Source organism: Episyrphus balteatus, chromosome 4 (assembly GCF_945859705.1).
Source record: "Episyrphus balteatus chromosome 4, idEpiBalt1.1, whole genome shotgun sequence".
NCBI lineage: Eukaryota > Metazoa > Arthropoda > Insecta > Diptera > Syrphidae > Episyrphus > Episyrphus balteatus.
Window position 1 is genome coordinate 25,543,494 of NC_079137.1, and position 13,054 is coordinate 25,556,547.

Below are 13,054 nucleotides of genomic sequence, written 5' to 3' on the forward strand. Positions count from 1 at the left end.
TGAAAAACTAAAAACGCAGTTTTGTTAGACTCATTAAGACTATAACGAATACCAAATTTAATCGAAATCTATTGAGTCGTTTTCGAGAAAATTGCAATAACTCATTAACGATACACGGGAAGAGCCGACATTAGCGATTTAAAAAAAAGAAATTGTCATATTTCCACTATCCGTATTTTTTGAGAAAAACTAAAAACGCAGTTATATTAGATATACGTACAGCATTACTTGTGTCAAATTTAATCAAAATCGTTAGAGCCGTTTTCGAGAAAATTGCAATACCTCGAAAAGTTTGTATGGGAGGTATACGTTCTAGGCGAGATATTAAAAAACAAAAAAAAACCAACCTTGGAAATTACGAAATAATCATCTGTACCAAATTTCAAGAAAATTCGTCCACCTGTTTAGGCTGCAGCTTCTTGTACACCTTTTTTTGACGACGCACCGAGGCACAGACCGACGGACGTCATGACGAAAACCACTTTTTCAGACTTCTCCATTATCGTAATGTTAGTTTTGATTAAAACCTCGAATTATTTTTTTGACACGAAACCAATACTTGCCCTATAGAGCAAGTAAAAATATTGAATGTTTAAAGGGCTATAGTAATAGGCGTATACATTTTTCCATATAAGCATGAGCAACCTTGATACAATTGTAACCTGTTTTCTATTTATTGATGTTTAAATAAATTACTTAAAATGTACTGGCCCTTAGTAATAAACCCACATTTAGCGAAAAACAAAAAATATAACATACTTCCAAATTAAAAAAGTGTCTCGTTTTTAACATCTTGGCTTCTAAGCCAATTCTAAGATTAGAAGTTAGATGTGTATGTTTTATTACTATTAATTTTTGTGTTAAAATTGAGTTTAGCTAAATTCGGGTCTATAGGGCCATTGATTTTGAAAATAAAGGACCCCAGGCTCATCGGATTCAGTTGGTTAAAACTTAAAAGCAATACATTTTTTGCCTCAAGAATCAAATTTATTACACACTTTAGTAAGCATATAAAAATAAAACAGAAGCTCTAGGTATAAAAAAAAAACAAAAACTAAATAAAAAAAAACAACTTCAACAAATTCCTCAAAGGATTCCCATTACAGAACTTTGTTCAAGAGAAAAACTCTGAGAAACAAAACAAAAAGAAATTCATACAAAAAAAAGCACAATAAAAAGGTAATAATTTGTTTTGCCCATTTAAAAATTGATTTTTGTGTACACTCACATAAAAAATACACCCAAGTGCAAAAAGTTACTCCCATTGATTGTTTAACTAGAAAACACACAAAAATAACAATTAACAATTTGCATTGCAAAATAAAAATAAAAAAAAAGAGAAAAAAGTTTCCACAATGAAAAACAAAATGCCAAGCAGCAAGTTGAGGTCTATATTTGAACCCTTTCGTGTACATACAATTAAAAAAGTTTCTTTGATTTTTTTTTCTCTGTGCACTTTTGTGTATATTCTTCTGTACCTACTGCACGGTTGGTGTAATTAATTTAATTTATAATTTTTCATCACAGAAAGGAATAGCTTTTAAAAAACATTAGCACCAACAGGCACATGTGTCAAATTTGATTTAAGCAATTATCCCCAAAAAAGAAAAAGGCGCCCAAAAGGAGACAAATGCAATCGTCCACTCGAGTAAAGGTTTAAGGTCAAGCCTTTCATTATCGAGCAATTAAATACCCTTGGGTAGTGTTTGGGGGTTGTGTGGATAAAGAAAATTATTAGTTTTGTACATAGGACCATTAGCACTTTGGATAGCACTCACATAGACCAGTTAAAAAATTTGAACATGGTCCATTGTCCGAGCTTTATAATTTTGTGAAAGGGGCAATTGGATAGAGACGTTTAAATGCAGAGTAGCCAATTTCCCTATTTTCAAATTATTATTTGAGTTCTTATGTAGAATTCTTTTTTTTATATGTCCATTTATGTACATATTTACTCTTATTAGGTATACATATTTACATATGACCTTATTTTTAGTAACAATGTTATTTCTTAAGGAATTTGATTTCTTAAGTGATGTAGTAAACTTATCCATATTCCATTTTTTCATTTTTTAACAAATTCCAACATCAAAAACGATGACGGAAACGTCGTAGCTTTAAAACTTTGTGGCTTAGAAAAAATAACAGAGCATAAGTTCTTATATTAATAACACAAAATAGTGTTAATTTGGCCTTGTCATGTTAATTGGAAAACTTGCCTTGACCTCTCAAAAACTCTATATAGCCCCGAAAAATCGCGTATATTCCAAAATTTGATGTTTAAAAAAAGCGATCGCATGATTGTTTCTAAAACTAAAATCCATACCTCTTTTTTATTTTTGTATTTGTTGCAAAGAATAAACAAATCAATGACATTGGTCAACTCTACACCCTTTTGCCTTTAATAATAATTCTCAACTCAAAGTAAGTCAAGGATTACAAGACTTCCTCTAACTTCATACAAATACCTACTGCTTTATTCAGAGAAAGGCAGATTTAAAATCAACCCTTTTATGTTTCAATATTAAAATATACACACAATGCAATATTGTTGGCAAGTCGATACCAATTATCTTACAAAGTTGGTAGACCTTCTTCTTTGCTCTTCCGTAGGCTCACATTTATTAAATACTAATCCTTGGAAAGATAATTAAAATGCCTATCAAAATTCATAAATTGATGTTCCTATATGGCAGATGGAGCAAAGTGCAGTCTTGGGGAGCAAAAGTCATTACATCACACTTCTTCTACTTTTTCAAACAGACATACAGAGGCGCGTACCCTACGCGTCACCGCCAAACAGCCACCCATTTCGAGTTATTATTGTTATTAGCAAAAGTGTCAATTTACTCGATTTATGCTAGAAGAGATCACAAACGATGCGTGCAAATTCCAAACCGGAATAAAGCCGCATTCGTTATTGAAATTTGTATATGAGCTGCTTTTATATACGTATTCATACATATGTGCGTGGAATTTATGGCAACTGTTTGTCTTATTACAAGTCAAACAGCGACGATACGATAAGTTGGGGTATAACAATGCAATACTTTGGTAAAAAAGATAGGGTACGTTAGGAAAAAAGTGAACTTTAAATAAATTATAGTGAAGAATAAAATTATTATTCAATTGACAAGAAAATTAATTAGAAACAGAAAGTTGTATATGAAAGTTTATTTTATATTTGTTTAGGTCTAAGCGGATAAACATGTATGTTGCATGTTGTTGTTACTAATCTTCATGCAAATTATTTTGCAAGCTTGCAAAAAATCAATGATTGAAATGTGCGCTTTTATCCCAACTTCGCCTATTCACAATTTATGCAGTACCTTACTTCTCTCTTTCTTCAACAACGAGTTTCATTTATATGACGTCTCAGCACACACGATTAAATGATAGGTTCTTCACAAATTGAAGAGTGAAAATGCAAACCTGAGTTTGATTTTATGAATCAGAATTCGATTTAAAAATTCATTTATTCAATGTTTTTTAAGTCTGAATGAATTGGGACGAGTAAGTTGAGTGTATTTTTTTCTTCAAATTATTGAATGAAAAACCCTTTTGTCTTCGCGAACGTAATTTTCCAATTAAACACGCTGATGAGATTTTGTGACTGCGTGTTTAAGTACTTATGTATTGTAATTTTATTTTGAGTATTTAATTGTATGGACATTTGATTCTTTAAAACTGAACAGCCGACGACTCAATTATTCGTTATGTCGTTATTTATTTATGTATGTATGCTTGAAAAATGTTTAATTTGTTAGGATTATAATTGTCCCTTTAAGTTTTTTCTAATTTATACCTCCAAACATTTCTTTAGACGACAATCAGGTAACAAAGCAAAATACATATACATACTTGCACAGTGATATTAATCCTACTTTTATCATTAATTTTCCATCCAGAGGGCGAAAGATACAGAAAAAAAAATAATAACACTGTCATTAAAACCATCACAATGATTAATTTCTTTTCATTAAGCGCTTGGACACAATACTCAGTCAGTCATCCCTGTCTCTCTGCAATACATTGAAAACAAAATGTGACTACGACGACGATGATGACAGACATCGCTAGTAACACAAAAATTGTCTTTCAATAATCCTCGCCGTTCACAAAAGAACTTCCGTCATAAAAACGATGATTGAAAATAATAAAATCTCCTTTTTAATCCTGTGGTGATGGTCTACATCCATTTGCTGCACATACGACAATAAGGGTCAGATCCACCTTAACCTTATCTCATGTACTGACTACAACGTCATGACGTACACCCATCGTATGGCTCTCCTTCGCTTCTACAGCGGAAAACCTTCTCGAAAAGATCTAAAGTGCCTTGATATCAAGTGGCTCTTTTGCTGTTGTAATATACGTGTATGTATGCCACAACGATGACTACAACGACAATGATACTTCGATGACACAATTCGCAAAAGGATTTCCTGTACGGATATATCGAGCTGAACCAAAGCCCTCACTCTTATAGCCAACATTCTATTTTGCTTCCCCTGGCGACAATGATGAGAATTGAAACAAGTGACCGACTGATTGTGAAGTTACGATAAAAACCAAAGTCCTAAGCTATTATATGTCCTAGGTTACTGCATGGCACTCTTGTGATTGGCAACACGTCCAAATACCGTTCTTTAATAAACTCATTCCCATAAATTGTATATGTCTTTCTCTTTAGTCTTGGTTTAAGATTTGAACAAGTTTCTATGATGTTGAAAAATTGCAATTTTTGTTTTTTTTTTTTTTTTTTCACCACAAGGATCAATTGGATTCGAATTTGGATTACAATTGGCAGTTTTTTTTATTTTGCCTTTTGCTTCCGTTTCCTGTATAGAAAGAATCTCTTCATATCGTTAATCCTCTTGCAATCCTTCGATATTCATTCAACCATGCATTTGGAGCAAGAGCTGATTCAGCAAGCATCATTGCCGTTGATGATGTGAAGAGGAGCATCAGCAACAACCCGATGACAATGCCCAACGACGATGACGATGAAAGAGTGTTTAGCCCTTTGGGAATCGATTATCCATGCAATTGTAAAGCTATTTGCAGGAATTGTTTGTTGTTTTTGTTTTGCATTGCTTTTGTTTTGTCGTTTCATGTTTATGTTTGGGTGGGTTTTGCATAGGAACACCGTATTCATCATCTCTCGCAGGATTCCTTTGACAGGAAGGAAAAAGTTCAACCACTTGTACGAATGTATTTCTGTTTTAATTTTTTTTTTTTAATTTCAAACCCTGCATAGAATAATTTTGCGCTTTTCCATCAATAAACGAGGCAAACATTTTTCGAACTTCCGTTTTTCCTATTATGCAATATAAAGATCAAAAATAAAATTCGTTTTGTATGAGCGCTTGTGTTTTCAACCTTTAGTGGGTATCAATCAATTAAGTCTATATATCCGGTGGTATCGTGACGTTTGGGAAAAAAAATTCAAATTAATAAAAACCCACTCAGATATGAATGTAAAAATGCGTGCCAACGCAAGCAGAAAATTCAAATCGAATCAGCGCTGAATTTATCCCTTTGATGTATTAATCTTTTTTTTTTTCTGAAAAAAAATCATCATATACACATAAAGGATTTCAATGGGTGGCAGATGGCGGGCAAGCAATTATTATTTAAATTTAATTCGTCATTCATGTGTTCCTCTTTATAGGTTACCTTTACAAAGCTATCCTTGTCGACATCGCCATAGATTGTTTTTGGAGCACCAGGGCTATTTAATTAGTCTTTTGGTGCAATTATAAAAGCACTTGGTTCCTTTTAATTGGTTCCGTTTCGATATGTGGTGAATCACTTTTACAACAGCCTCCAGGCTAGGTCTTTTCAAGAGAAAATTAGACGAATACCGCGAAATCATCATTCATGTTGTCTTTTATTGAGGTTTTATTACTTAATTTCCGCAGGTCATGTCCACCAAGAGCAAAAGTTACTTGATAAATCAAATAACTTCAACGAATTTCTTGCACCTTATCTCAAGACCAAGGTTGGTTGTAAAACCTCTTAACGATCGTAAAAAGCCTTCTAAATACTGTATGAAGATTATAGGTGATGAGGTATAAATGTTGTTTTATGTGTTTGCTTATACTACTTCTAATTTATCGAAAAAAAATCTGATGATTCGATATTTATTGGGTAAATTTAATTTTTTTTATAGATTCAGGCATTCCCCAATATGGACGAAATGAAGATTCCATGTCGGATGATCGTATCGCACACATTTTAAATGAAGCCTCCAGCCTTATGAAGACTCCTCAGGGACCAGGTTCACAGTTGCAACAGCAAATGAAACATGAATCTCAGCGTCATTATCAACAACCGTCTTCATCAATTGACGATGAGCAGAGCAACGACGATTCGAAATCACCGCATGCATCTTGTACGTCACCATTCTATAAAGAATCGCCAGTGCAGCAACAGCAACAACAACAACAGCAGCAGCAAATTCAACAGCGCCAAGAAGCCCAGCGTCGAAGTGCGAAGCCGGATGAAATGTCGCAGGACAAGATGGCAAGAATATACCAAGAAGAACTTCAAAAACTCATGACCCGCAATCCACGCGACGCATTTCCAAGGTAGGTCTTTTGAAACTTTATTTAAATTTGACAGACATGCTATAATTATTTTTTAGTTTTTTGTTTCCTCACTTTTTAAGTGCTACAGGTGGTCTTCCACCCGCTAGCAGCACAATTCCACCCGACGATAACATTCGCATGGCTTTGGAAGCCTACCACCGTGAAATGGCCAAACTGCAACAGAACAACAGTGGCAGCATACCCAATTTTCCGAATTTCTCCAGTTTGATGGCACTGCAGCAACAAGTGTTGAATGGTGCACAGGATCTATCCGTCCCGAAGGAAAATGAAATCAAAGTCAATGGTCAACGACACTCGCTGGAAAGCTGCGACTCCTCGTCTAATCAAACCAAAGAAACAGCTGAAGAAGCCGCTCAACGTCACTCCAGTGCTTTTAGCTTAGTTCGACTTAAACCGGACGCTGCACCTGCACCTAATTCGATTCCAAACCCAAATACTAATTCAGCTGCTCCAAGTCCACTTAGCAATTCTATTCTTCCACCGGCTATGACAGCAAACGAGGACTTCTCAGCAGCTGCCAGTCCACTGCAAAGAATGGCGTCAATTACAAACTCATTGATTACACAGCCTCCAGTAACGCCTCACCACACGCAGCCACAAAGACCCACAAAAGCGGTTTTACCTCCAATCACCCAGCAGCAGTTCGACATGTTCAATAATTTGAATACCGAAGATATCGTTCGTCGAGTGAAAGAAGCTTTATCACAGTACTCCATAAGCCAGAGACTATTTGGGGAATCCGTTCTAGGGTTGTCACAAGGATCCGTTTCTGATCTCCTTGCCCGACCAAAGCCCTGGCATATGCTCACTCAAAAAGGTCGTGAACCATTTATCCGTATGAAAATGTTTTTGGAAGATGAAAATGCCGTACATAAGCTTGTAGCTAGCCAGTATAAAATAGCTCCCGAGAAATTAATGCGCACTGGTAGTTACAGCGGTAGTCCACAAATACCACAGGGTCTTGCAAACAAAATGAATAGCATTCCCATGCAAAAAATGATGAACGACTTGAAAATGGAACCACAAGCCCAACATATAATGCAACAAATGCAAGCAGCTTCCGCAATGGCTGCTGCAGCTGCTGCAGGACACCTGCAAAATGCTCAACATCAGGGTATGTTATTAACCACACCAGGACTTCCGCCGCAACATGCAATAAGTCTGCAGCAAGCTGCAGCCAATGCTGCTGCAAACGAAAAAAAGCCAATGATGATGCCAATCCACTCACCACATCAAGCAAATGCTATGCGAAGCAGTATGCACCAGCACATGTCACCGACAGTTTATGAGATGGCAGCCCTCACACAAGACTTAGACACGCAGGTTATAACTACAAAAATAAAAGAAGCTCTATTGGCTAACAATATAGGACAGAAAATCTTTGGCGAAGCTGTTTTAGGACTCTCTCAAGGATCAGTTTCAGAGTTACTCTCGAAACCAAAGCCATGGCACATGCTGAGCATTAAGGGTCGGGAACCCTTTATTCGTATGCAACTTTGGCTTTCGGATGCAAACAATGTAGAACGACTGCAGGTTCTAAAGAATGAACGTCGTGAAGCAAGCAAGCGACGTCGATCTACTGGTCCCAATCAACAAGACAACAGCTCCGATACAAGCAGCAATGATACCGCTGACTTTTACACCAGCAGCCCTGGTCCTGGTTCAGTTGGTTCAGTTGGCGCTCCACCAAACAAAAAACAACGTGTACTCTTTTCCGAGGAACAGAAAGAAGCTCTACGCTTGGCCTTTGCTCTGGATCCATATCCAAATGTTGGAACCATTGAATTTCTGGCTAACGAGTTGGGTCTGGCAACACGAACCATCACAAACTGGTTTCACAATCACCGAATGCGCCTAAAGCAGCAGGTGCCTCATGGCCAGCCTTCAGAACCAGTTCCTAGTCGAGAAAATACTAACGCAACACCCTTCGATCCAATCCAATTCCGTATACTTTTGAATCAAAGACTGATGGAATTGCAAAAAGAGCGTATGGGTCTCAGTGGCGCCCCCATGCCTTACCCACCGTATTTTGCTGCCAACCCAAACCTGGCGGCACTAATTGGTCGTGGTTTACTTCCTGGTGGAACAGAACCTGACCTACAAGCCCTAAACAACGCCTTTAAGGAACAAATGAGTGGTCTCGACCTTTCCCTTAAAAGAGAACGAGATGGAGACTATGACGACGATGGTGAAGATGAATCGCATCTATCTGACAACGAGTCGATCAATGAAAGTGATGAAAAATCAGAAATGAGTGAAACTCCGAGATCTTCATTATATGGCAATATTGGCCAGTCTCGAACATCACGACGTAAGCCCGCTGCCCCTCAATGGGTGAATCCTGACTGGCAAGGTGATGGCAAAACAGGATTAGTGCCTCCAATTACAGCAGGTGGTCCTAACGACAAGGAAGTCATAATAAACGGTGTCTGTGTAATGCAACAACAAGCTGCTGACTACAGCCAAAAATCAGGAAATGGGGAAGACGACGAAGAATGCCCTTCCGATGCCAACGACGAAGAACCTACAACCCACCATCGTGGCCAGTCCTCCGACTGCGAAGATGCTCGGGCTGACATCGACCAGAGGTTTATGGAACCCGAAGTTCGAATTAAGCAAGAAGAAGACTGTGACACCAACGATAGCCACCAAGATGACTTGGACTTAAGAAAACAACAACACCACCATCAGGACGAAGATGATGATACTCCTGGTGCATGGAATTATTAGTTAAAAAGAAGTCAGTAATTCACTGCAACATCCAAAACTTGTGCAATCAATAAAATAAAGGGATAAAATAATACATAAATTAATAAAATATTAAATATTATTAGATGAAAAAAAAAATATTAGTAAAGTTAATTTAATTAAGAAAATAATGTGATTAAGTTTTATGTTAAACATAAGTTGAAATATTTTTAGTTTTTCGCGCTGCTAGGAATGGTGTAAATATAAATAACAATAATGTTCTGTATCTTCGTCTCAGATTTAAGGTTTATAAGACTGTCCGCATAAGTTTTAATCTTAATCTTGTAAATATTTAGATTTATACTTTTGTTGTGTAAATACAAATTTATATTATTTTTTTTATATTTAACTTCCTTTGATCTCATCAAAATAAGAAAAAAATTAAAAAAAAAAACAGAAATAATATAATTGAACCAAATGAAAATAATTTTAACCTACAAACATCATTAAAATTGAATTAAGAAAGGTATATTTCAACAAGCTGTAAATAATCAAAAATATTCATTTTCATTTTAAATTCTATTAAAGCAAAATTCAAAATATAAAACCGAAATGGCAATGCCTTTAAGTACGATATTTCAAAGTTGATAAAAGTTGAAAATTAAATAGAAATTGCATCCCGCATATCGTAATATAGAATAATATATTATTCTTTAATGTTATATATAAGTTGTTAAAATCAGTATATAGCGTATATACATTTTTAAAAAATCATGTAAACAAACGAAAAATAAAAGATATTTTAGAAGTTATATATAATAATTATTACTTTATGCCTTATTCCTAATTATTTTTTATATTAAAATATTTTCTAAGTTTATTCTTTAAGTTAATAAAGTTATTCTTTTTTAATTAAATCCCCTTTTACCTATATATTTAGTTTTTTTTTTCTGAAAATAAACACACCGATAATAATCTTTAAAATGAGTTTTCTTTATTTTGTACATTTTTATTATTTTTTTGAATTTCAGTCTTTGTTTCTCTGAAACTGCTTAGAAAATAACACATTTATAAGAAAGGAACCGTTATCCTTGCATTATTAAATTTAAATCCAATGAGTCAAACCAATGAATATATAATATAGATGTATAGATAAAAATTTTAAAACTGTAAGTATATAACTACCAAAATAATTTAAAAAAATTAGCGATATCTGTAAACACGATTAATACATCTGAACAAATTTTTGTTAAAAACTTCGTCCAAAAAAAAATATATAACGTATAAGTAAAGATTTTAATACTCTTACACGAAATTGATGAATATTTATTAATATTTGTTAAAAGGAAAGGTGCTAAATAAAATGAAGACAACTTTAGTACACCACGACATTTTTGTTTTGTTTCGAAGTTTTGTTGTTTTTGATGTCAAAAAATTAAAATTTTAAATAAATGTATGTATGTATAAAAAAAGAACAATATTTTAAATAACAATAATACGTAAATTCAATGATAAGTCAAATATGCAAAATCAAAATTTTATCAAAGTATATTTGTATATATGAATTAAAAATAAGTAGAAAAACTTCAATATCTCCTTCCATTTCTTAAACCTCAATATAAGTAAACACAAAAACAAATCTCTTTTTATACTTCCAAATATTATTAAATAAATTATACACAGCTAATATGTATCACCTTCAGTTTTAATTATTTCTGTTAGAGTACTTGACACATACATATATTAGTTAATATTTTTAATCAAGTACACACATTAATTAAGATATATAAATAAAACCGTGATATATATTCATATGAAAAATGTATATATAACAAAACAAATAATTTTAAAAATACTAATTAAGAAAATAACAACTCTATCCATATCAGAAGAAAGTAGAATATTTTTTTTTTAATTAGAAGTTTGTTTAAACAAAACATTTGTTTTTATAAATAAAGTGAACAACCACCAAAAACAGAAGAAACCGAAAACAAAATAAAGTTCACTTTAAGTAAATCAGTTCAAAAGCAAATAGAAAGCAAGTATAGCAAATAGATAAATAGCAGGAGAGTCAGTGAGCTAAAAAAATAAATACATTGATTGATAAATACAATTTTGATTGAAAATTTGATAAAAAAGGATCTACTTAATAGAAGCCATTTAAAGACAATTAAACAAATAACATTACAACCGAAATATTATATTATAAATATATATAAAATAAGTGAAAAAAATAGTCATTATTATTATTATTATAATTATTATTATGAAAATATTAAATATTCTTCTTTAAGAATTTCTTATTATTATAAAAAAAATCTAATTAAACAAAACAAAAAAAATAAATAATATAGTAATAACTGTATTGAAATACAAAAACTTACTTTGTTTTAGATATTCTTTTTTTTTATCGAGAAACGGTTGAATGGTTCATGAGAAAAGCCAAAACTATAATTGGAGGACGCAGTCGGAAGTTAATGTCAAATCCTACGTTTTTGTTGTTGTTTTCTTTGACTTTTTGATAAGTTTTCATCCGTCGAGTGTGGTTGCGACCCAATGAAGGGAAACACCTATAAAAAGTTCTATAAACCCCCCATGAATTTCCAATTACATCAGACGTATATCCTACAACGTCCTGCCTGGCACACACGTGAGACGTGAGCATTGAGCATGCATCCATTGATCGTACTCTGTTGCTTTTCAACCCTGAAAAAAGTTTTGTAAGAACCTACAAAGTAAAACGGAGGCTGTCACAACTTGCTTGACAGGCTGTCAAGCAAGTTGTAGATATTTTTTCTGTTGTGTGGAAAAAGATAAATTTTATTTCATTTTCAAACATAGATAAAAACAAAATGAAATTTCAAACTACCTACCTACATGAATTTCTTTCGGCTTTTTTAAAAACCCAAAATGATTATTACGACAACCCTGTAAGAACTTTTTTTTTTTAAAGATACGTAGAGAAAAATAAGCCACATAAAATAAAACAAAAATAATAAGATTTGTCTATGGATGAAAATCCAAGAAGGAAATCTTGTTAAAACGAAAAGGTTTTCCTTATGGTTTTAAGATTTGCATTTGTTGGGGTTTTCTAAGGAAAAAAAAACTACGATCGTGCCGGGGACTGAACTGAAGACTTTGACTCACTAGTCGCAAACTTTAACAGTTACCTCCCGAAACAACCTTATATAAATAATGATCGCAATTTTTGTTATAGAGCCAAACTTTTTACTCAAATTTTAAGAAGATTTTCTCTATAAAAATTATAAGAAATCTCTATGGGAAATCCTTCTTAATCAATCATTGATTTTAATAAGATTTCTTTATAAAACATCTCAACAAGGCAATCTGTTAGTTTTTAGTTGGTACAGTATTTATCGCTTATAAGAAACACGCTTATAAGAAAACCTCGCTTAAGGGGGGGTTTCCATAGCATTTTAATGGAAGACGGTTGACTAATTGTTGTATAACTTTTGCAGTTTATAAGATAATCTTTTGAAAAGGTAATAAACGTACAAATATTTTTGCATCATTTAAATTTTAGAAACATTTCTTGTGCGATTTTTATAAGGGTCGAAAATGATTTTTTTCCTGCAAATTAAGATTGAATCAGAATTTTGGTTGGGGCACCGTTGTTTATAAACTTTTTATTTATTTTTTTTTTGTTTTATAATGATCAAATGTGTTTTCATGCAGTACGCGAAACTGATTTTTTTTTTTTTTTTTTTTTATTAGAAAAAAAGCTTCGTTAA

General features: G+C 33.3%; 1 protein-coding gene across 3 annotated transcripts in view; it reads left to right on the plus strand.

Annotated features, from left to right (window-relative positions):
* Positions 1–11,548, plus strand: part of LOC129919954 (homeobox protein cut) — an 80,125-nt gene extending 68,577 nt beyond the window's left edge. For 2 of the 3 annotated variants that reach the window (XM_056001082.1, XM_056001084.1), the window contains 2 exons: positions 6,176–6,593; positions 6,650–11,548. In XM_056001082.1, coding sequence (XP_055857057.1) covers positions 6,176–6,593; positions 6,650–9,344 — 3,113 coding nt within the window. In that variant the 3' untranslated portion in view covers positions 9,345–11,548. The remainder of the gene's footprint in view (positions 1–6,175; positions 6,594–6,649) is intronic. The other variant, XM_056001083.1, reaches the window with a different exon arrangement.
* The last annotated feature ends 1,506 nt before the right edge of the window (positions 11,549–13,054 follow it).